This window comes from Lepidochelys olivacea (assembly GCF_965140295.1).
Source record: "Lepidochelys olivacea isolate rLepOli2 genome assembly, chromosome: 2".
NCBI classification, from domain to species: Eukaryota; Metazoa; Chordata; order Testudines; family Cheloniidae; genus Lepidochelys; species Lepidochelys olivacea.
In genome coordinates, this window is record NC_140412.1 from 143,628,019 (window position 1) to 143,654,169 (window position 26,151).

General features: G+C 40.0%; 1 protein-coding gene across 5 annotated transcripts in view; it reads left to right on the forward strand.

The window, feature by feature from the left end:
- Positions 1 to 26,151, forward strand: part of SEMA5A (semaphorin 5A) — a 659,545-nt gene that overhangs the window by 474,164 nt on the left and 159,230 nt on the right. For all 5 annotated transcript variants that reach the window (XM_084619687.1, XM_084619686.1, XM_084619685.1 and 2 more), the window contains 2 exons: positions 1,951 to 2,158; positions 16,631 to 16,748. In XM_084619687.1, the coding sequence (XP_084475813.1) occupies positions 1,951 to 2,158; positions 16,631 to 16,748 (326 nt within the window). The remainder of the gene's footprint in view (positions 1 to 1,950; positions 2,159 to 16,630; positions 16,749 to 26,151) is intronic.

Below are 26,151 nucleotides of genomic sequence, written 5' to 3' on the forward strand. Positions count from 1 at the left end.
ACGCACACCGGGCACCTGGCCTTCTGCAAAGCAGCTGCCCTGGCTGCTTGCCCTCATGGAGTCTGACCCCAGCAACAGGGAACCTACTGGAGCAGACCCCAAACTACCACACCCAATTCCAGAAGCTTCTGGATGTGGAGTGCTTAATCAGCCTAGCAACAATGACCGAGACACAACTCACTCCTACCTCCCCACCAGTGGGTCTCTTAAAGAGATATCTCCCTATTAGGCACATGGGTTACACTTGAATGGTCAGAATCATGACCTCTGAATACATCTTGTTTAGGCCTTCAGATTACACTTGCATTTCACAGAAAATAAAATCATTTAATACCATTCTCTATATCTCTCTCCTCTCTTGGGATAAACATATTTGGAAGGATTTACTGAAGAAAAGAATATTTGTTTAAAACTACCGACAGACCTACGTGGCCCTCAGTCCAAAAAGTTTGCCCACCCCTGTTTTAGACTTAGCCGACTGTATAGATTTGGTGTTCAAAGACTCTAACTGAGACTTAGGTGAACAAAACCTAAGCTTTTGGGGACTTTCAATTTCTTCTCACTGTATTTCTGTGGGGACTGAACTGTTGAGATTTTAATTTGTTTTCTTTATTTGTGTTTATGTATAACTGTGAAGGTAATGTCTGTGGATTATAAAATAGTCATGTCATGTTGTAAAAATTAGATTATTATGTGTTTCTTTATCATAAGATTTTATAAAGTTATTTAATTAAATTTATTTCTTTAGTTTCTTTTGGGACTCCAATGTGTGGAGGCTGACCCTGTGCTATCCTTGCTGAAAATCCTTAGAGACTGAACTCTGGGTCTCCAACTACTTTCTGTGGGAGTTGTTCTTTGTTTTTTTGGTGTTTTTTTAAGGCACTGTAGACGGGAAATGAGGTGAACTCTAGCCCAACGAAAGGTTACACAAGCTTTTACTCCCATGAGCATTCCTCATTCACATAGGTTGCCCCATTTGCCTGAAAAGGGCAACTTGTATGGATAAGGATTATTTGTGTAAGTAAGACTGGGCATGACTGGGCCCTTAATGCTCACCATTTGCAGCACATGGAGAATCACATAGTACTCTCTTTCAGCCAGACCCTTGTCTGGTGTTTACACCAGATGAGAATTTGGTCCTTTGTTTTCATATTAAATATTTTTAAATGTTGAGAATACTTAATTGTATTCAGAAATCTCATAAATGATCTGGCATCGAGTTGGCGTGATTAACAGTTTTTGCTCAGAAGTGACCAAATGAAAGGTAGCATGCAGAGTGAATCGCTGTATTTCTCATTCAGCAGAAAGGTGATTACTTTCTCTAGTAAGGACCAAAATGATTAGACAATCTGTGTGAAGCACTTGTACTTTATAGTGTTATACATCCTTACTGAATAAACTTTGTGCACTCCCTTAAAGAGATTACTTTGTCTAATAAAAGCTATACTATTTGTTCATAGTCTGTAGTTAAATTCATTCATTTACAAAAGCAGATCAAGTGAGGCAACAATGTACTTTATTATTTATCGAGTCCTTTAAAAATAGTCAGGTATACTGTAGCCTTGTAAATTAGAAATGATGGGAATGTCTATACACTCTCTGATTATAGTTCTCGTTATAAATGGATTCTGTAGAGGTGTGCCCATAATAGCTGAGCTTTGAATGTAGATCTTCCAGTATCTACTATTTTAAAGTGTTTGCCTGATGCTCCGAAACTGCTTTGCCATTGTTTGTTTTATAAAATATTTATAGTTGTTTAGTTTTCTTTCACTTGTATAGTGGCCAGTTTACACTAATAGAAAAACCCAGCTGAATCCTCCAAATTATAGGGCCTCTTACAAAACCTCCCAATGTGGGAGAAGAATAGTTTCTGAGACTGCTGAGAGGCATTGAGTAGGTAGTGTTCCCTGTATGATTTCCAGTTTGTAATTTTCCCCTTTGCCTTTACAGACTATGGCACTATTAAGAAAGTACTTGCTCCAATGAATCAGACTTCAAGCAGCTGCTTACTTGAAGAAATTGAACTCTTTCCAAGGAGACAGAAGGAACCTATCAGGAGCCTGCAGATTCTGCATAGCCAGAGTGTTCTGTTTGTGGGGCTGCAAGAACATGTAGTAAAGATTCCCCTGAAGAGGTGTCTGTTTTACAAAACACACAGGTACGAAAGATCAGAGAAGCACATAATGAAAGGGTTTCATGGAAGGAAAAGGGATATTTGTAGGAATCCAAATTAATGTATGTTTATAACGATGGATCTAAACCTCTTGTTTACATTGCTTAAGAGAATACTGTCCAGGGACTTTTTGATATTAACTAATTTGTTACGATTAGAAGAAACTCCCAAGAGATTATGATGATATTTTAATGTTAAGGTATATGATTTGATCTGTAGGAATTAATCAATAAGTAATTACTTGTAATACAAATAAGTCTCCAATATCATGTGGCATAGAAAATGGTATTTGAAGATCTAGCAGATGTAGCCACCCTGGGATGGAAGCCAAATGTATCTGAACACAATAATGCATCACTTATGTTTCTTCACTGTCTGAAAAGGAGTCTCTCCTCCCCCCCAAAAAAAAATATATTATAAAATTATGTTGCCAAAGTGTAATTTGGTAAATATGCTTCACATTCACATGGTGGTTTGGTTGGCATTTGATTTTATGTTTTTAATTCATAAATTCAGGGACAACTTTAAAATACTGGTAGATCTTTTTCTTTCTTTTAAACTTCACTGTAATGCATCAAATTGAATGTCTCTGGGGATTCAGAAAGAAAGTTTGAGAAGAACAAAGAGTTAAGGAAAACCTAGCTGGGGAAATTGTTGTTTAGGTACTTTGCGGGGTTGGAAAAACATAATAACGTTAACTACAACTGTGTGACAATGACTGAATAGCTGAGTACTATTCTTGTTACAAAAAGGAAATTAAATATCTAAAATTTGCCACCTAAATTCAGACAAAATCTTATAACAAAGAAATTCAGATTTCAATGTGCAACTCTTTCCATGTTTCAACCCATGGTTCTTCTCTCTCATGGCACACGTGCTGTTGACAGAAATGCTTTGGCATGGGAACTAGACCATAGCTGGATGCAGTGGGACAGATCTTCAGCTGATGTAAGTCAGCTTAGAGCAGGGTTGATTTGATTTAAATCATGGTTTTCTACATAAAAGTTGTTTGTTATAACCTTAATACATATTCTTCACAACTCAGAGGTAGAAGTAGGTTTCAGTTTTAGAAGATACATGCTATACATTTTTAAAGAGTGATATATTTTGAAAACTTTTCAGATTAGTTTTACAGCTATATCAGAAAAGAATGATTGTTTGGTTATTTCATTTACCAAATATAATTGAAGCAGATATTTATGAAGTCATTGGGAGGTGAACTATCTCCAGTTCAACAGGTTAATCATTTAGTATTTGGAGAATTTTCTGGCCATGCTGTATTAGGAGGAGAACATCACCAGACAGACATTTAAATTGTTTTGTTTAACTAAAACAACAATATTAAGTATTCTGGATATTTTTTCTTCAACAGCAAACACATAATATTTTAACAAAAGAGCATATGTTCCTTGCTTCTCATATTTATCTCCAGACTTCTCCTTGACCAGATCTATTCGACCCCCAAAAATCTTCTATTCATTGAACTTTTTGAAACTTTGCACTTTTAAATAGAGGTAAGGGATTGACTGTGTACACACAAATTTGCAAAGGGACAATAGAGTTGAGGTCTGTTATTTCTCACTTATATTTATTTATTTATTTATTTATTTACTTTAAAACATTTTTGCTGTTAACAAGCAGGTTACCCCGGGAGACAAAAATCCACAGTTTGAGAATTGAAAAACTAAACATTTCTGATGGTATCGTCTAGACAGTACTGAGTCTCATTGGGTAGATAGAAAGATTAACCTAAATAATCTATACGGAAGCCCCTGGAACCCCATAAGATTGGGTCCCTAATCCATGAACTATTGGAAATCATTTACAAAACTTTTCTTAAACATTACATGAATATATTGTCTCATACTATAGAATTAGAATTTATAATCCCTATTCTATTATGAGATATTTTTGAGCTATAATGCATCTTAACTAAAACTATCTTTAGATTGAGGAAAAAAGCAAAAAGCATTTTATCAAAAAAATCCTATTTAAACAAAAATTCTTTTTTTTTTAAATCAATGATTTGTATCCACTCTGGCATAGAGCCATTTACTTCAATAGAGCATTGCTGATTTATCTCAGCTGAGGATGGAGAAACAACTTCTAGATTTAGCCAGTTGAAGCTAGAATCTTATTGTTATAGTAGTTATTTTTATTGTGTATTCTGCTGTTGCTTGAATGAAGAATCCGCACATCTGGAAAAGGAAAATGTCCATTAATATAGCCTCATGCTTCTTCTGTTCACTTGACTGCTGAACCATCATCACAGCATTCTCCCTCTGTTAAAGAGATTTGAAAATATATTCTTCAAGCTCCCTGTTTATTTTAGAAAGAGAGAGAAGTGTTGTTATGGAGTGACTGACACCTTGACTTGTGTCAGAGACCATGTGTAACCCCCTGCTTTTATTCTCCATCACACCAACCCATGCCCTCTTTAACTGTTATGTTTAAGCATTAGAACATAAGAACGACCATACTGGGTCAGACCAAAGGGCCATCTAGTTCAGTATCCTGTCTTCCAGCAGTGGCCAATGCTAGGTACCCTGGAGGGAATGAACAGAACAGGTAATCATCAAGTGATCCATCCCCTGTCGCCCATTCCCAGCTTCTGGCAAACAGAGGCTAGGGATACCATCCCTGCCCATCCTGGCTAATAGCCATTGGTGGACCTGTCCTCCACAAATTTATCTAGTTCTTTTTTGAACCTGGTTATACTCTTGGCCTTCACAACATCTTCTGGCAATGAGTTCCACAGGTTGACTGTGTGAAAAAATACTTCCTTTTTGTTTCTTTTAAACCTGTTGCCTATTATTTTTCATTTGTTGACCCCCTCGTTTTTTTGTTATGAGAAGGAGTAAATAACATTTCCTTATTTACTTTCTCCCAACCTGTCATGATTTTATAGATCTCTATCATATCCCCCCTCAGTCATCTCTTTCCCAAGCTGAAAAGTCCCAATCTTATTAATTTCTCCTCATGTGGAAGTCGTTCCATACCCCTACTAATTTTGGTTGCCCTTTTCTGAACCTTTTCCAATTCCAATGTATCTGTTTTTGAGTTGGGGCAACCACATATGCATATAGTATTCAAGATATGGGTGTACCATGAATTTATATAGAGGAATATGGTATTTTCTGTCTTATCTGTCCCTTTCTTAACGATTCCCAACATTCTGTTAGCTTTGTTGACTGCTGCTGCACATTTAGTGGATGTTTTCAGAGAACTATCCACAATGACTCCAAGATCTCTTTCTTGAATGGTAACAGCTAATTTAAACTCCATCAATTTATATGTATGGATGGGATTATGTTTTCTAATGTGCATTACTTTGCATTTATCAACAGTGAATTTCATCTGCCATTTTGTTGCCCAGTTTTGTGAGATCCCTCTTTGCAGTCTGCTTTGGACTTAACTATCTTGAGTACTTTTGTATCATCTGCAAATTTTGCCACCTCGCTGTTTCCTCCTTTTTCCAGATCCTTTATTGACCAAGCAGTCTGCATGCATGAAAATTGCAATATGAGCACAGTGCTATGTTTATTCTGAGCAGAGATTTATAGAGGTGTATGGATTAAATCACAAAACAAAACAGATGTCACCGATTTGGCTGTGGTACTGGACTCCATGACTTACAGCAAAATTCTTGGATTTGGTACCTCAAATACCATCGCATTACCTCACTCTCCCTTTTCTCCTATTTTTCTCTCTACTAGAGCTGTTCATTGCAAATAGCTTTATATTGTACTCGTGTATTCAACAGTATTCTTTTTTCTTATAAAATAAACTACGTCGTTCTGTAGTAAATGTCCAAAACATTACAGTTTAGAATAGTTACTACTTGCCATTATTTGATGTAATCTGTAATGTGCTTTAAGATATTACTAGACGCTATTCTTGTATTTTTATAAGGGCTTGTCTTCACTTGGAAATTTACCAAGATAATTATTCCAGAACAGTAATTTTGGTATGAAATCTCATGCGGACATTCTTATTTTAGAGCAAGAGTGTCCAGGGACTTATACTAAAATAACTAAATACGTATTTTGATAAATTTCCAACTAGAGAAGCCCTAAGACTGGTAGGAAGACTGGATGTTGAACACTGTTTTCCAATGTTATACTATACCATTGTAAGATAGCTGCTAGATATACTGGGGACAGTATTGACTTCAGTGGAGCTATGACAATTTACACTAGCTGAAGATCTGTACTATTAAAGGGAAGAATGTTATTAGTCTTAGATTGATTTTACAGAGGATGGAATTAACTAAAACTAGGGGCGGGGGGGGGGGGCGGGGACTGAATTCACCTATATTTTGGATCCCGTCCTAAAGTTTTGAGGTCCTTCCCAAAAGATTTATTGTCCTACCTGATCCCAGCAGTCTCAGTCATGAACTCTTCTGCTCCTCTGCCCAGCTGTGAGTGTTCTCCTCAGACTCCCTTCCTACCAGACCCAAACTGTCAGGCAGAGGCAAGCTGCAATTATCTTCTGCTCGGCCCAAAATATTCTATCATAGCTCTTCCATATATCTAGATTGTTGTATGAAATAGACATGTATGTATTCAGCTCTAAACAAATGGCTGTGGTAAACAAAGAAGAATTCTGATAAACTGATAGAATTTTAAGGGCTGCTCAGAAGATATTTATTGCAATAGCCTTTTGGGGACAGAAATATGTTTTTTTCCCCTTAGCATGGCAAAATGTTATGTGAAACAAATGATCTCAACTACATATGTTTGGTTCAGGGTACTATGGTAGTGTATTATTTTAAACAAAAAGTGATTTGAAAAAGAAGAAAATAAAATAGCCATGTGGTTTTCATAAATTCAGATCTATGATGTGGTTAGCTTATTTCCTTTAAGTTGTACAAGGAAATGGGATTTTTTTTTAAGTGCTGTGAGGTTCCTCCTAAATTGTAGAGTTTGAAATACAGCTAAAACATCTTTAGATCAGCCCATTTTCCGCCAGATCCTTTCACCAATCATTTGATGTTTGGCAATTATGTTTTCTAAATTAAAGTTTTGGGAATCATCTGAAATCAGAGGTTAAAAAGACTGTACGGAGGAAAAAAATTTGGAAGGACACTCTTTTTAACCTTGTTCCCCAAGTTTTAAAGTGTTTTACATTCCATACACCAATGCTGATTTAAGCAGCCCAGAAGGTGTAGAGTGAATGCTTCTCAGTTTCCCTTGCTTTGTGGGAAATGCCTGTATTGTCATCAAAATTATTTACAAAAGGTTTGAACTTCTGTGGTCTTCTTTTGGAAAAACTTATTTTCTGAAAGTCCTGCAGCAAAATAATTTTGAGCATGCAGCTGACAAAGCATGTCATGGTCTAGAATCTACTGTAGATCTAAATGGATGAGAGTTATGGTAGTCTTGGTTCTAACTATGGCTAATATTCTCAAAAGTGGTTGTAGATGCTCTAATTTTGGGTGCCCAACTTGAAACATCCTAACAGCTCAAAGGGTTTCCAATGATACCCAAAATCACTCATCACTTTTGAAAATATTGGCCCTTGATGTTGGACTATAAGGTGGATAGAAAGATGGCTAGATTGTCAGGATCAACAAGTAATGATCAATGGCTCGATGTCTAGTTGGCAGCCGGTATCAAGCAGAGTGCTCCAGGGGTTGGTCCTGGGGCTGGTTTTGTTCAATAGCTTTATTAATGATCTGGATGATGGGATTAATTGCACCCTCAGCAAGTTTGCAGATGACACTAAGATAGGGGGAGAGGTAGATACGATGGAGGGTAGGGATAGGGTCCAGAGTGACCTAGACAAATTGGAGGATTGGGCCAAAAGAAATCTGATGAGGTTCAACAAGGACAAGTGCAGAATCCTGCACTTAGGAAGGAAGAATCCCAAGCACCGCTACAGGCTGGGGACCAACTGGCTAAGAAGCAGTTCTACAGAAAAGGACCTGGGGATTACAGTGGACAGGAAACTGGAGATGAGTCAGCAGTGTGCCCTTGTTGCCAAGAAGGCCAATGGCATATTGGGCTACATTAGTAGGAACACTTCCAGCAGATCGAGGGACCTAATTTCCTCTCTATTCAGCACTGGTGAGGCCACACCTGGAGTATTGCATTCAGTTTTGGGCCCCCCACTACAGAAGGGATGTGGACAAATTGGAGAGAGTCCAGCATAGGGCAATGGAAACTATTAGGGGGCTGGGGAACATGACTTATGAGGAGAGGCTGAGGGAACTGGGGTTATTTAGTCTGCAAAAGAGAAGAGTAAGGGCGGATTTGATAGCAGCCTTCAACTACTGGAAGGAGGGTTCCAAAGAGGATGGAGCTAGGCTGTTCTCAGTGGTGGCAGATGAAAGAACAAGAAGCAATGGTCTCAAGTTGCAGTGGGGGAGGTGTAGTTTGGATATTAGGAAACACTATTTCACTGTTTGGGTGGTGAAGGTAACTGGAATGGGTTACCTAGGGAGGTGATGGAATCTCCATCCTTAGAGGTTTTTAAGGCCCAGCTTGACAAAGCCTTGGCGGGGATAATTTAGTTGGTTTTGGTCCTGCTTTCAGCAGGGTATTAGACTAGATGACCTCCTGAGGTCTCTTCCAACCCTAATATTCTATGATCTGTGATCTTTATAAGTAAATGTCTTGCATTCAAAATATATAGTGATTCTAAATTAACTTGAAAATATTGTTGCAACAAAAATTAAAATCACAGCTTGCTGAAGGATGATGAATGTTTAGTAATATATCCGCTTTCATGTTAGCATCTGCTAAAGATATGCATGTCCACTGATCACATGTGGCCTGCTTTATGTCTTTGAAATGAAACAGTGACAAAGTTGTTGCATAAGGAAATGAAGCATTTCCTGAAGTAATTTAATTTGTATTTACAAAATAGAACTAGTTCAAATTAATTGCAGTATTCATTTATCCAGTGTCACAAAATTGTTTAAAACAAATGTAATTAAGTCCTGTGTCTCTTTGTTAAATTTCAGTTTTATGTAGTCTGGCTCTCTCAGCAAGAAAACATCAAGCCTCCAGTCCACACTTGCTATCAGTATTTCTCTTTGTGGACCTCTCCTTATCTGTTTATTTGTAGATCTATACAGGAGAACTGTCAGTCAACATCTACATATTTGACAAGCACATTATGCACACCCAGTGTGATGACTGGGTGCCAGTGTTTGTTCCTAGAAAAGAAGAAATTATAAAACTAGCATATTTTGTTTCATTATCAGGCCTGTGGCATCTGACAGGTTCTGATGTTCTCACTGAGTAACACACCGTTCATTCTAGGTCATTTTCTCCTAATGCCTAGTGGCAAAGTCTTTAAACCATGATTTGAGGACTTCAGTAGCTCAGACATAGGTTAGAGGTTTGTTACAGGAGTGGGTGGGTGAGATTCTTTGGCCTGCGCTGTACAGGAGGTCAGACTAGACAATCATAGAATCATAGAATATCAGGGTTGGAAAGGACCCCAGAAGGTCATCTAGTCCAACCCCCTGCTCGAAGCAGGACCAATTCCCAGTTAAATCATCCCAGCCAGGGCTTTGTCAAGCCTGACCTTAAAAACCTCTAAGGAAGGAGATTCTACCACCTCCCTAGGTAACGCATTCCAGTGTTTCACCACCCTCTTAGTGAAAAAGTTTTTCCTAATATCCAATCTAAACCTCCCCCACTGCAACTTGAGACCATTACTCCTCGTTCTGTCATCTGCTACCATTGAGAACAGTCTAGAGCCATCCTCTTTGGAACCCCCTTTCAGGTAGTTGAAAGCAGCTATCAAATCCCCCCTCATTCTTCTCTTCCGCAGACTAAACAATCCCAGCTCCCTCAGCCTCTCCTCATAACTCATGTGTTCCAGACCCCTAATCATTTTTGTTGCCCTTCGCTGGACTCTCTCCAATTTATTCACATCCTTCTTGTAGTGTGGGGCCCAAAACTGGACACAGTACTCCAGATGAGGCCTCACCAATGTCGAATAGAGGGGAACGATCACATCCCTCGATCTGCCTGCTATGCCCCTACTTATACATCCCAAAATGCCATTGGCCTTCTTGGCAACAAGGGCACACTGCTGACTCATATCCAGCTTCTCGTCCACTGTCACCCCTAGGTCCTTTTCCGCAGAACTGCTGCCTAGCCATTCGGTCCCTAGTCTGTAGCTGTGCATTGGGTTCTTCCGTCCTAAGTGCAGGACCCTGCACTTATCCTTATTGAACCTCATCAGATTTCTTTTGGCCCAATCCTCCAATTTGTCTAGGTCCTTCTGTATCCTATCCCTCCCCTCCAGCGTATCTACCACTCCTCCTATAATGGTCCCTTCTGACCTTAAAGTCTATGATTCTGTTTCACAACCACTTGTATGATGTGTCTGACCTGGTTTCATGCTTAACATGTATAATTTGGATGTAGATTTTATTTGTCAATTTTGTTCGTAGTAACAGTCAGGTACAATGAATTGATTCAGTCAGTTCATTAATAAATCCCAATCACAATGGGATCTAATGGAGATGAATTTGTGATCGTTTTCACCCATGACAATCAAGGAGAGAACCAAGGGAACTTTGGCAGACAGTTGTTCTGTCCCTCATGATATCATATTTAAAAGTTCAGTTTGGAGGAGAGATGAATATGTATTTATAAAAATTAAACACTAAGAAAAGTAAGATGATTATACTGTATGGTTTAGATATGGTCAGTTCTGTGCCTTGACACTTTTCTCATTCAGAAATGTGACCTGAGCAAAATGGTAGCCATTCTGGGGTGATGTTTTCTCCTAAAGACATGTAGAGATGAACTTTTAAAAGTATCCCCTAACTTTAGATGGGTTATCTTTTGGGTGCTGGTCTTTGAAAACCAAACCAGCAGTGTCTCAAGAAGGGCTGGCCGAAAAACAATAATTCAATTTTGTGAAAAAATTTAAAAGGTTTGCATTTTGTTTTCATTCTGCATCAGAATGAACCCAGGACTTTCAAAATTTTTCACAAAGTGTCTGTCTGGTGATCAGAGCATTCTCCTATGTGGGAGACCCAGGTTCACATCTCTGCTCTGTTTGATTTGGAGCATAGGCTTGAACTCAGGTCTTTGATATCCCAAGTGAATACTCTAACCACTGGGCTATTGGCTATCCTGTGTTGGGTCTTTTTCACTGTGACTAGAAATTTCATCCTGAAGCTGGGGAAAATTTAATCAATATGATACATTTCCACACAAAATGGGATGGTCAAGAAGACTGAAAGACAAGGTCTTCTTGACCACTGGTGATCTTGACCATTTAACTCTTTCTGCTGACTTAACCATACATATATGATTACAGTATCTGACCATTATGATGTTAACTTGTCCAATAGGAACAGGACTGAGATCATCAACTTATTTCAGAGACCAAATACCCCTTACCACCAAATTAGGGCAAAACTGAACCAGTCTGCCAGAGATAAAAGACTTTGTGTTACATTACAAAACACTGTGTTGCCCAGAAGGTCCTTATGGATCAGGGCAGAGGCATAATAACAGATCAATATGGGGAAATGTGCACGGCTGTATCTGCTCTTTGAATGAAGAACTACAGTTCAAAAGGTTATACGTTTGGCAGCTATCACAAACAGTAAATTCATTCAGGGCCGAATCCTGGCCTCATTGAAATGAATTGTAAAAGTCTCCTAAGTCAGTGGGACAGGATTTGGTCTTTAATGTTAAAATAAAAACAAGAAGCACCCACTCTATAGCTCTGTGTGTATATGTGTAATGTATTCTTTTTTAAGGCTAAAATTGAATGTTTCCATATGCATTTTGCTCTGGAGCACTGTTCAGTTCTGCCTTTCTTTCTGAATAAATCACAGACCTCAGGTATTGTTGAAGTAGAGCAGTTTTGTTAGGCTGTTCAGAGCTAATTATAAAACAGCCAGGGAAATTAAACCACTTTAAAATTGATTAGTTTGTTGTTTTTACTTATCAATAACAAATCAGTGTTTAAACTTTGAGTGGTCATCAGTAGACAAACTGGGCATCACAGCTAGCTGAATGACTTACAAGAGGGATACTCAACCAGCCATCATTTACTTTTCCTAATGAAATGGAAAAGCAAGGAAGTAGTTAGGGAAATTTGAAGCAAGCACTAGAAGATTAGCATTATAGTACATTTTGCAGAGATGCTAAAGCCATAGTTTAGTTATAGTCATGTTAGACTAGGAATAGTGATTTGTAATGAACTGATTCATGATCAGTTGTTCTGTTGTTCTTGGGCTTCCGTCGTGAATTTTGTCTCTCTGAGGAGTCAAAGAAAAGAAACAGCAAGGGAATCCATCAGAGTAAGTATTAGAAGTATAACACTTATAGGGCTGATACTGGAAGCATAGGTCCAGAGTCTGATGATGGCTACGCCAGTGTAAATGCAGCATAACTCCATTGAAATACACTGTGGTCTATAAGATTCCCACCACTGTATCTGAGAAGAATCTGCCCAGGGGCTTTCCTTCCCTTTTTTATTAATTCAAGTTATCCATTTGTTTTTACATATTAATTGAAACATATATTTTATGTTTGTTCTCGTATTAGTTGGCTGACTTAGGTCATTTTTAGTGCTTCTGTAAGGAAGGGACTTATTTGGGTCAGGCATAATGTGAACAGGTGCTATATATGTTTCCTCGCTCATTTCTGCTAGTGCACCTCAATTTTGACCTATGTTCCTGACCATTTCACTTTTATTCCTGGGCCCGTTTCCCGATAGTAGCAGACGTAGGCCAAATTGTGTAATGTCTTTGAGATGTGGACAGATATCCATTGGGGATTAGGTTGAAGTAACTTATTTTCACTTCTGGCAAAATTTAAATGTAACCCAAGTTTCCAGAGGTAGAAGGAGGCTAATGTATTATCCAATTCTGCCAGTTAGTCTGTTCTGTTTAAAAGGGCGCTGTCAACTTACAAATCATACACAGTATTTTTTTCCAGACAAAAATATTCCTCCAGCAGTACCTAAGATAAATTTAACTGAAAGAGGTTAGAGGGGGAAACTCTATATTAGTTTCCAGTTTGCTCACACCATATGTATTTGACAGCCCTTCGTGTCTAGTTAGTTTTATTGTTTCCTCTGTACAATGTCAGTTTCTCCATTGGTTGTGTGTGTGTGAGACACAGTGACATGAGAGTAAGAAGCATTAAAAGATGGAGGGAAAGGAAAATGTGATTTTAAAACAACAACAAATTGGTGAGAAGACTTAGATGCAGGTATAATACCTGAAACTACTTTTAACACATTTGAAAAGAACCAGTTCTCAGATTGACCATGCTCCTTTGAACATTATTCCATCTTAAGTAGATACTAGCCAGTTCAGTCAGCTGATAGAAGTATCACACAAAATAACTTAGCCCTGGTCTACACTTGTGGGAGAGGGGGTCGACCTAAATACGCAACTTAAGCTACGCGAATAGCATAGCTGAAGTCGGCGTATCTTAGGTCCACTTACCTGGCTGCAAGGATGGCAGCGAGTTGACTGCTGCCATTCCCCCATCGACTCTGCTTCCACCTCTCGCGAGCTGGAGTTCCCGAATTGACGGGGAGTGTGTTCGGGGATCGATTTATCGCATCTAGACGAGACGCGATAAAGCGATCCCTGATAGATCAATCAGATCTCCAGATCCAGCGGGTAGTGAAGACCTGCCCTTAGAAGTGGTATAATAGTGACTGAAGAATAAAGGGAAAAAGGAAGCTTGAAAGGGAACCCAAGGCTGAAGTGCAAGCTAAAGATGACCTTGTAAAGTTTAACGTATATTTGGAGGGCAGGGGTGAATAATATAACTGGCCAATCAGTGGGAAGAATAAAAGTAATTCAGTCATTTTGGCAAATTTCTCATATTTTTGCATTATTTCAGCCACAGTTCTCCCTACTTCCTCCAACAGCGCCAAATTCTGCCCTTCAGTGTCTGTATGCCTCTCCCATTAATGTCAGTGGGAGTTATATACTCACAACAGAAGAGAGAGTGTGGACTTCAGGGGTCTCTTCGCCTCTCCCTTTGTGAACAGTTGTCATTGATATCTGTGTTACAAATTTTGGGGAAGATTTAGCTCCCACTGACTTTCAGTGGGACTTGTGCTCCTAAATTTTGTAGGAGCTTTTGAAAATCTCCCCCTCCATTCATACCCAATCAATGGGAATGATATGTACTCAGGCTGGGACTATATTGAGGTTCTTTTGAAAAATCTTCCCACCTTTTCTTTAGGACCAGTGTAGCTTCACCAGCGCGGTCAGTGTCGTCTAGTTGCTGGCATTTTTACCACGGTATCATATAGTCCTGTCCACACCATTAGCAGATAGCACTGCCCATTGTCACTACCACTGGTGGAGCAGCAATGCTGTTACAACAACGATGGCAGATGTTCACCAACAAGCATTTCAGACACATCCATAAGGAGAATTTAACAGACCTCTTGTGTCTGTTTATCCACTTCTATACATGAAATTCCCTCTTAAGGATTATACTCTTCATGTGAAATGAAAAAGAAACACACAATACTTCTGAATTTAAGAACAGGGAATTCTGTTTCACTGAGGAAAATAATGACACATTATTGTGTGTTATCACTTGCGTCTTTCATTTTAGCATCAGACAAAAGCTCTGTAATCTTCTAGCCTAAACGTTTGCTCCCCTTTCACTCTGTATAAAGTATTTATCTTGTGTGGCTAACTGATTTTCAGTTGGGAGTAGCAACACAAAATAATGAGATACCTGGAGAACATAAATGGAACTTTATTATCCCCAGAGAAAAACGGGAGAAGAGAAGAAATGGGGCTTTAGAACCTGGGACAGTTAATCAAAAACAGGCACCACAAAAATAAATGTAAACTTAGAAGATACCTCTCTTCCATTCCCAATTTGGGAGCAGGTATAAAAAAATATAAATTTCCCAGAAACTTGCAAATCAATGGCAGAAAGAATAAGATGTAAAAAGCCATACTGTATCTTAGACACAGTGTCTCCCTGAGCTGTGTGGAGAAGAGCAGAACAAGAGAGATGCCCTTGTGTTATGCTCCATGTGGTAAGAACATCCCCACCCTGTCATGTATCATTAATGGTATTTGACTGATGAACTTTTATCACGACAGAACACGCTCTACCACTTGATTTACAGGAATAGCTATCAGCAAAAAGAAAGCTGTTATCTGAGAAAGGGGATGAACTGCTAGCTTTATGTACTGGGGCTCAGAGTGTTTGTGGAAGTTTGACCTGGTGCTTTCTCACTTCCCCTTTTCCTATCTCATGTGGTTCCCCAAGAGAGGTGAATGGGATTGCTAGGACCATGTGCTGATTCTGAGGGGTATGGTGAGGGGTGGGATGGAAGGGTTAGCTCATCCTGCCATACTTTAGTTCTGTCCCTGCTCCTACCCTGCTACAGCTGCTCTGACAGTTCCCAGGCATCCCTGGTGCAGGGTCTGCTGCTGCTACTGCTCTGCTGCCGCTTTGGCAGCAGTATGGGCCCAGCTCTTCAGAATGTTCCATTTAATAATTATTTTTGTATGCTCCAAGACATTGCTGATCAATGCAAGTCAGATAAGGGAAATGGGAATTTTTAGCAATTTAGAACTCAGCTTAACCTAAACACATTTTATGGGATAAAGAATAAACACTTCTCTAGCCTGAGGGCTCTCTCCCTTGCCAAATTTCAAAGGCTTCCTGCAAACTATGGAGGTGTAGGAACTTCTTTAAAAAAGGCTGCAAGAATCTTTTACAACTGAAAATGTTATGCAGCCTGAAAATTGGGATTACTACAAGCTTCCCCTTTAATACACATGTACTAGGAAAGTATGAGTATTTTGATGCGAGGATCTAATGGCCAGCCCCCGATGATGGATTTAAAGAGACGGGTAACCAAAACATGAAAATAATGTGGGGTTATTCCTTTAAGCATAAATATTATTTACTTAATTTGCATGGACTACCCTATTTCATACCACGTAGTAAGGGCAGAATAAGCCACTTTTTTGGTACTTATTTCAAAGGGTTCTATACCACACTGTAAAAGAAATAGCTGCCGTTAATGAAGTTTTGTTGTGTTCTGTTTCAAAGGAGCAGCTATTATCTTCTTCCTCTCAAAAGGTGATAACTGTAGTTTCAAAATAGTCAAAAACATGCCTTCTGAAATCATCTGAGAGGAGACAATTTGTTTTTTAATCACTTCTGCTATACTGCAGTGATTAAGTATTATTACAACTTGACTACATACTATGCACACAACTAGAAAATTTACCAGACTACCTATAATAGATTCTAGGTCTGTATCCCAGATGTTTATTAATTCCCATTAACTTTCCATAGTTCAGTCACCTTGATGTGTCACCTGAACTCCATTACAATAATTGTGTCTGTTTTACTTTATTGATCTATCTAATATGAGGAAATGTTAAGTAGCATCTCAGGGAGCCTTGGCATGTATAGGCAAATATAAGTGTTCATATTATCTAATTTTTCGGGTTTATATTTGCAGTGCATGTATTGGATCCCAGGATCCTTACTGTGGCTGGGACATGGTGATGAAGAAATGCACAACACTGGAAGAAAGTCTGAGCATGAGTCAGTGGGAGCAAAGCATCACTGTGTGTCCAGTAAGTCCAAGAAAATTCATTGACCTCTTAAAGTTCTTGAGTTCATGTGGATCTCATGTAAACTCGTCACTGTAAGATTTCTCAGGCTGAGAACGTAATTATACACAAAGCACATTGCTTCAGGCCTTTCTGCTCAGATGTGGACTGTAAACTTATTTGTTTTTCAGTTCATAGCCAACTAATTTGCAGTATGTATAAGAAATTGTTTGCAGTTTTATATGGAGCAGTCAGCTTTCTTCCCCCAGTGTAACATTCCCACTTTGAAGATGAATATTCACAAATTACAGCAAAGTGGTTTTCCTTCGAGAATGTTCCCCCTACTTTGTACTGTAAAACCAGATTTTAATTGCTAGAGATGGAATCTTGCCCCCTGAGGTTGTTATTGCTAATTTAAAAAGTCACATAACAGTTCACAAAGTTCACTAATTGAAAAGGTGCTATCCTTCCAGAGACAGAAAGTGGATTTTTTGGATGCAGAAAACCCACACACATAATGACATATGAACACTGATCATAGCAAGTATAATATTTATGACTACTCAAGGGTTTTTGTTTTTTGTTTTTTTTTTAAATTTCATATGCTCTCTCCTGTTTAGTCTGGCCTCAACATTTTAATATCATGCTCAAAATAGGTAATGAAATAAACAATTTAAATAATAAAATATTTATTATTATTGTATTATGTATCGGTACAGATAGTCTTTTATAAACAAAGAAGAAAATTCCCTTCCCCAGGGAGTTTGCAAACCAATGGCCAGATTCTGCTTCCCCTGTTCATGTTGAATAGTACCTTGCTCCTGAAATAGTCCCATTGCATTCAGTGGGATTATTCTAGAAGTAAGGTACTACTCAGCATCAGGGTGGTAGAATGTATCTGCAAATTAGATTGATAGCATAATTGGAGCAGACACCCATCCAAAGTGGAAGGGAAGGATGGTAGAAAACAGAATCCTCAGGAAAAGGGAACACTGCTCTTTGCAGAGTATGATTTACAAAGAGCAAGAGTAGATAATATGGAGGTGAGAACAGGAAAGGAAATCAAGCAAAAGACAGATTAGAAGAATGTGGAGACACCTTGCACTGAAGAAGAGGGAGGTTTTTTAAGGCACAGAAGTGGCTACAACTGGTACTGATTCTTGCGTAGGGAGAAGAAAATAAAAGGAACAGTGAAGCAAGATGATTGTACAGACCATATGGAACAAGAGAAGGAGTAGAAGGAAATGAGAACTAAGATATAAGCAAGGAAAGAGCTATATGAATGCCTGAAGGTGAGAAAGATGAGACAAAAAGAAAAGGAGTACTTGTGGCACCTTAGAGACTAACCAATTTATTTGAGCATGGAGCTTTCGTGAGCTACAGCTCACTTCATCGGATGCATACTGTGGAAACTGCAGAAGACATTATATACACAGAGACCATGAAACAATACCTCCTCCCACCCCACTCTCCTGCTGGTAATAGCTTATCTAAAGTGATCATCAAGTTGGGCCATTTCCAGCACAAATCCAGGTTTTCTCACCCTCCGCCCCCGCCCCCCCCCCCACAAACTCACTCTCCTGCTGGTAATAGCCCATCCAAAGTGACCACTCTCTTTACAATGTGCATGATAATCAAGGTGGGCCATTTCCAGCACAAATCCAGGTTTTCTCACCCCCCCCCCACTCCCCTCCAAAAACCACACACACAAACTCACTCTCCTGCTGGTAATAGCTTATCCAAAGTGACCACTCTCCTCACAATGTGTATGAAAATCAAAGTGGGCCATTTCCAGCACAAATACCAGCAGGAGAGTGAGTTTGTGTGTATGTGTGGGGGGACGGGGGACGGAGGGTGAGAAAACCTGGATTTGTGCTGGAAATGGCCCAACTTGATGATCACTTTAGATGAGCTATTACTAGCAGGAGAGTGGGGTGGGAGGAGGTATTGTTTCATGGTCTCTGTGTATATAATGTCTTCTGCAGTTTCCACAGTATGCATCCGATGAAGTGAGCTGTAGCTCATGAAAGCTCCATGCTCAAATAAATTGGTTAGTCTCTAAGGTGCCACAAGTACTCCTTTTCTTTTTGCGGATACAGACTAACACGGCTGTTACTCTGAAAGATGAGACAGAACTTGATGTGTAGTCAAGGAGTCAGTGGAGGGTGGGGCAGTGAGAGAAGATGATTTTTAACTGCAGTGTTTTGGATAGACTAGAAGGGGGAGAAGAAAGGAAGCCAGAAAGAAAGGGAGGTTATGATAGTCGAGATTAAAAATAGCTGGTGCATGGGGCAGGGGGTTTGCAGTCAGGGTATAGAGAAGTCAGATTTTAGACATGTTACAAAGGAAGAATGGCAGGATTTTTTCAAGATCCTGGATGCTGAGAGATTCAAACAGGGCACAAGCCTGGGTATCAGGGAATATAATTCAGTTATCATTGGAAGGGTTGAGGAGAGGAGAGTGACTTGAAGGATAGGTGATGAATATAGGAATAAAGTGTCATCCTTGAGTTTAGATAAAAAATACCTGTCTGAACTGTCTCCCCCAACCTGACTACCTCCCGGTGCTGCCCAAATGTGTTTTGAGTGCTCTGCGAGGGGGCTTCTCTAAAGCACTCAGTTTTGACCTGACACTGCTCCCACTGAAGTCAATGGCTAACTTCAGTAGAAAAAGTTAAGCTAGTATTGAGCATACCACTGTCTGCCTTCCAAAACTGACAGTGAACACTAATTGGGGGTAAAATCCACTTGGAGACGTGCTGTTTTATAATGAAAAACTGCTTGGATGCTTACACTTTTCTGGTAACCAACAGTTAGTGCTTTAGCATCAAGTTCACAAATCCCTCTCAGTATTTTTGTATTAAATACATACTAAAGGAAAGAGATTCCCCCACCACCACCCCTTTCGGAATATTTGAGATCGTCTTTGGTGTACAAATCGAAATGTGTATTCTAAACACTACTCTCAAATGCATTTTGAAGCTAAATCCCCTTTCAAGTCTTTTAGGCTTTTCCTCATCATGCTCATTGTGTTAAAGAATCATAGAATATCAGGGTTGAAAGGGACCTCAGGGGGTCATCTAGTCCAACACCCTGCTCAAAACAGGACCAGTCCCCAACTAAATCATCCCAGCCAGAGCTTTGTCAAGCCTGACCTTAAAAAATTCTAAGGAAGGAGATTCCACCACCTCCCTAGATAACGCATTGCAGTGCTTCACCACCCTCCTACTGAAAAAGTTTTTCCTAATATCCAACCTAAACCTCCCCCACTGCAACTTGAGACCATTACTCCTTTTTCTGTCATCAGCTACCACTGAGAACAGTCTAGATCCATCTTCTTTGGAACCCCCTTTCAGGTAGTTGAAAGCAGCTATCAAATTCCCCACTCATTCTGCTCTTTAGGTTGAGGGGATGTCTGTAAGCAAGATTGTTTTCCAGGATAGGTTGTAGATCGTTGATGATGCACTGGAGAGGTTTTAGCTGGTGGCTGTATGTGATGGCCAGTGGTGTTCTGTTTTTTTCCTTGTTGGGCCTGTCCTGTAGTGGGTGACTTCCGGGTACCCATTTCACTCTGTCCATCTGTTTCCTCCCTTCCCCAGGTGGCTATTGTAGTTTTAAGAATGCTTGATAAGGATCTTGTAGGTGTTTGTCTCTGTCAGACATCAGGAATGGTAACGTACAAAAGCCAGTAGGAGAACACTTCAGTCTTCCTGGACATTCAATAACAGATTTAAAAGTAGCCATCCTTCAGCCAAAAAACTTCAAAAACAGACTTCAAAGAGAAACTGCAGAGCTACAATTTAATTGCAAACTTAACACCATCAGTTTGGACTTGAATAGGGACTGGGAGTGGCTGGCTCACTACAAAAGCAATTTTCCCTCTCTTGGTATTGACACCTCCTCCTCAGTTATTGGCAGTGGACCACATATGCCCTGACCGAACTGATCTTGTTAACACTGGTTCTCTACTTGTAAGGTAACTCCCCTCTCTTCATGTGCCAGTATAATAATGCCTGCATCTGTAATTTTCACTCTATGCATCTGAAGAAGTGGGTTTTTTTACCTACGAAAGCTTATGCCCAAATAAATTGGTTAGTCTTTAAGGAGCCACCAGACTCCTCATTGTTTTCTTGAAATGTATCTGAGTTGTATGTCTCTGGCCAAGATTACTCTACTCCTTTCCTTAGTGCCCCTCTCCCGCAATGTCTATTCATGCTTATACAAAAGAGGCTGCTTTGGGGGTCATTGTGGGAGTTGGTGGCAATAGGCTGATGAATTGGTGGGGGAGAGGTGTCAAAGGAAATTCCAGATTCCCTTCCCGCTTCCTAGCGGGAAGGGCACTTTCCTGGTGCAGGACCAAAAGTGATTTCTTCACCTCTGCTGAGCTTCTGTTGTTCCTTCTGAAGCCCACCTGATGCTTTTCCTCTGCCCCTTCCCCTCTTCAAGCCAGTTGAGATGAAGAGAAGGGTCAGCCCTTACAGCACAGTTCCTCTACTTTTAACAGCAAGGGCTCCTGGAAGGCTCCTGAACTTCTGAGTCCCTGAATGCTGGGAAGCTGTTGAGGAGAGAGCAGGAGGGGATGGATTTATGCCCATGTGACATCTGTGTGTGCTATAAGCACATCCTAGCAGGAGCCTCTCACATTCCGGAATACAATCCATGCCAGTGAAGGTTAGGTCACCACCTGTCCTGCAACCTGGGGTACCTTGCAATGCTTTGCTGCTGTACCTTCCACCTGGGCCTCTCACAAACAGCCAAACCGCATGCAGCTCACGTCCTGTGTGTCTGTGTATAGCTGCAGCCCTGTCCTGCAACTCTGACCACAGCAGCCTGTCAGGAAACATAAGCCACACTCTGGCTGCCAGCAGCCGTGGCTACTACTTGCAGGGTGACCACAACACACTTCCAGTCCCAAATTTTCCTCCTCAAAAATGTGTTCTCCACTATCCAGCCCTCTCCCGGACAGTTCAGATATTTTGGGTCTGCTGCCTCTGTAAGGGAACGATATTGAACAGTTTTGCTATTTTAAATTGAGCTACCACAGAGCCCAGTTTAACCACAACACTGGATTAGTTTTGATTAAAGACTACAACAAGTGTATTTACCTACAAAGAGAGATTTTAAGTGACTACAAGTAGAAGGCATTAAAATTAGAAATGGTCACAAGAGGAATGAAGATTAAATGCTTTCCAGTGCTAAAACTTAACAAGCTAGACTTGGTTCAAGGTAAAATCCTTACCACATGTTCCCAACAACAGGGCTGACCAAACTTCGGGTCAGGATCCCTCCCGAAGTCAAGCAGTTTCCTTTGTCTTCTTAGGTGAAAAAGAGTGATGTCTCTCTCAGTTAATACTTTGAGGTATTCTTGCCCCTCACTTCTATAGTCTAGTCACTCTTTGAAATGGATTCTTCTGAGAATTATCCCTCAAAGCAAAGTTTGTTCCAGTAGTGAAGAAGGCAAAGCGTAGTCTGGGTGTGAAGGTGCCCCATGCTCTTTCTTCTCTCCTGTGTATGCTGAAATACAAATTTTCCTTGTCTCGCTCTTGCTGTCTCAAGGACCTCGTTTACTACTGTATAAACATTGAGGCACACACACAATCCTTTGTTTAAGATAGACCTGTTTAGGCAGGAGTAGTTAATCAGGACTATGTGGGTTTAAACATGTTCTATAAATATTGTACGGGGAGAATTCATAACTTACATATAATGTTGCCATGTACATTTCATTGTGATATTATTGGCCAATTAGTTATTAGTTTTTAAATGAAATCTCACAAGGCATACTTTGTATAAAGATTATCACAACAGTATGTAGGGTGTGAATACAGGGTGCATTTGGTCACAGAGTCCTAGATTTATTCTCCATTGCCCTGCACCTTGTGTAGAGATTTACACCTGTGCAAAATGGCCATTTTACACTGGTGGTCATTTACACCACTTTGAACTTACTTAGTACCAGAATAAATCACTATACAAAATGCAAGGCTTTGGAGAATCAACCCTTTTGTGTTCTGACTTTTTATGCATTATTAAATTTCTTTAAAAAAAAAAACGTTTTGCAGGAAGCTTTACAACTACAGTTGAACCTCATACCCTAGTGCTGTGCTTTTCAAAGTTCAGGTCATAACCGAGTAGTGGGTCACAGAATGCAAGGCACTGGATCACCTTGCTCAGCACCTAGGGACCCATTCCAGGCCCCACCCCGCAGCCTTCACCCCTGCAACTCAACCCTCTGCTCCAGCCCTGAGTCCTCTCCCTCACCTCAAACCCCTCATCCCCAGCTCCGTTGGGTCGTGGGCATCAACAATTTTCTTCAACTAGGTCACCAGAAAGAAAGTTTGAAAACCACTGCTGTAGAGGAAGAGCCCATTGCTGTCACACAGGAAAGCCGTTTTCAATTCCTAAGCCCAGCTCCTTGCTTCTTGGTCAGCGGGAACTAAGAGTACAGTATAGTGTATTCAATTCCTGATATATGAAGTGCATCATATCATTTTACAACAGGTCCTCCGAATAAATAGCTAATATTCAGATTGTGCTGATGGGATTGTTGGTGGGTTATTTATTATTATTGGGAAGGGTGGGTTTATTCTTTATATGGGCAGTCCATAAGGGTGTAGTCTCTGAATTTTTGTATAAACTGGTGGAAACCCACCAGAAGCATTTTCACCTTGAGGAGATGTTGGCATAGGTGTAGCATGCAAACTCAAACTCGGTGATTCCCACCCCAGAGAATAGGCAACACAAGAAGTTGCTGGCTGACTGAAGATATAGAGTTCCTCAGAGTGCAGGCTAGCACAAAATAGGCAAAAGAGCCATTTGGAGGGTTGCAGAGAGCATCAAGAGACATATAGATAGCAGAGAAAAGAAGAAACTTTGGGTGGGAACGAGAGAAGGAAAGTAAGGCACCGGATAAAAGAAGGGTGGGAGAGAAAATATAACCAAATCAGAGAAAAAGTAAATATCTCCTTCTTTTGTGCTGGCCTGCACTCTGAGGTAGGTGAGAAGGTTGAATGCAACACAACTTTATGGGCAAAGGGCATTGCACTGGTGCTGGTGAGAGCTGAATTTGGCCCTCAGGTTAGTAAACTTTCATTTAAAGTACTCAAAGTCCCACATTTGCCTTGTTTTCTATATAGACACCTGGGGATCTAGCTGATCATATGTGTTGTCTTGTGAAAAGTATAGGTGAGACAGCAGTGAGGGTGTTCTGATACATCATGGAAAAGTAAGCAGTAGAGATGGTTTCATAGCTCTGACACTAATTGGACTGGGGACACGTTATCTGTGTTTATAGAATACAGACTCTTCCAACCCTCAGTGTAAGAGAATGAGCACAACTGACATTTAACAAGAAATAATTATTTCCTGTTTGTGAAAAATAACAGCATACACACTGTATTATAGTGTGTTATTTTCAGTAAACATGTGTCAGCAGTATGCTGAGTTGATAGATTGTAGCTATATCAGTCACAGCTGCCAGAAAATAAACTTGTCTGTTCTATGGGGTAGCACTGTATGTGAATGATTGATCTTGAAAAGTGTTATTAATAGTTAAATTATGGAACCTTTTAGCAGAGTGGCTGTAAATCAGCAGTGAAAACATGCTGCCTGCTGTAATTAAATCTCTTATATCTTCTAATTATCTGTGAAATTTATACCTCCTTTATCTCCCTTCCCCACCTCATTTAGAAGTAAGTGATGTCCATTGTTTGAGCCAGGTAGCCAAGAGAGTCACCTTTCTCTGTGATTCATAGCAGTTCTGCCAGTTTTGTTTTTAGTTCAGTGTAGAAACAGATGTTAGGACATTAAGTACTGGTACTTCCCTCCCTGTTTTCCCACTTAAAACATGCCTAACTGCTTCAGGCTATCCCCCCCCGACATTTGTTGGGTGGGGGAAGATCTATGTACTATTTAGCTATATCATTATTATTTATTTGTATTGCTGTAGCCCTATGGGGCCCTACTCCTAGCCCAGGATCCCAGTATGCTAGGTGTTGTACAAACACAGAACAAAAAGTTCGTTTCTTGAATCTATAATGCACGTTTTCTAATCGTTTCATCATTCTCTACTAAAGAGTGCCTTCATCTAGAGAGCTAAATTCCTGATATCCATCACCAATTTCATGAAAGGGTCCAGTAGCAATACAGTCTGAAATCTAGAGTTAGCACTGTTTCTTTTAATTAGACAATTCCTGGGTGAATATATAATTATACATATCTTATTCACATAGCTTTTAAACTGCGTTTTGGAAGAATTATTCAACACCATAAAAGAGCCTGATCCTCCTCCAGGTGGAGACAGCGGGAATAAACTTTAAGGGAACAGGCAAAGGTCCTAAAAATAAAGTTTTATGCTTTTTCATTTTTATTGTTTTTTACAGCTGTGTTTTCCCCATTTATCAGCCTTTTGGATCTGCTCTCCTCCAAGAATTATTTGTGTTCTTGGCAGAACATCTGATCTAATGTATTTCATTTTCGACCGGTTCATTTTTAATCCAACTTGACTACTTTTCGCTTTCAGTTCTTTAAGCATTCTCTCAAGCTGGCCTGTATTTTCGGCTATCAGCACTATATCATCTGTGAACTGAGATGGTTTAGCCGCTTGCCGTTTATATTAATCCTGCCTTTCAAGTCTGCTTGTCAAAAAAACAATTCAAGACAGGCTGTGAATAATTTTGATGAAACTGTATCTCCTTGTTTCACACCTTTCTAGATGGGGATTTGGAGGGGAGTATCGAACAACGATATGTCCATGCTGCAGCCAGAGTTCGCTTCCTTTAGTAATGTGATATATTTTGTGCCGGTGCCCTGTTCTGAAAGAGCTTCAAGAACGGTGTTAGTCTCTATGCTGTTGAACGCCTTCTTGTAGTCTACGAAGGCAGTGCACAAAGGGAACTTCTATTCCCTTGAACACTCTAGTAGTTGGTTTAGAGTGAAGATGTGGTCTATCGTGCTGTAATTCCTTCGAAAGCCGGTTGCTGTTCATCCAGGTTTTGCGACAGTCTATTTGTTATTATTTTAGTGAACAACTTATAGATATACGAAAGCAGGCAGATCAGGTGATAGTTCTTTAGATTTTCTCAATCACCTTCCTTATGCAGCAAGATGGTATTGGACTCTTTCCAACTGGATGGTATCTTCTGGATTTCCAGGTAGCGGCTGAACCTTTGGGCAAGAGCTTTCCAAAGTTCCTGACCTCTTGCCTTAAGCACTTCTGCTGTCAGACCATTCTTGCCTGGAGCCTTCCTCTCTTTCATTTGATGGACTGCGTGACGGACTTCGCTGATGAGAACCGGGAGTATGTGTTCATCGGTTTGTTGAAGTGATGGCATTGGGACGTCTATATGGGATGCAAACAGCTGGGTATAGAAATCCCTGCTGATTGCCTCCATCTCTGTTCGATTGGTTACTGATTCTCCGTCCCTGTT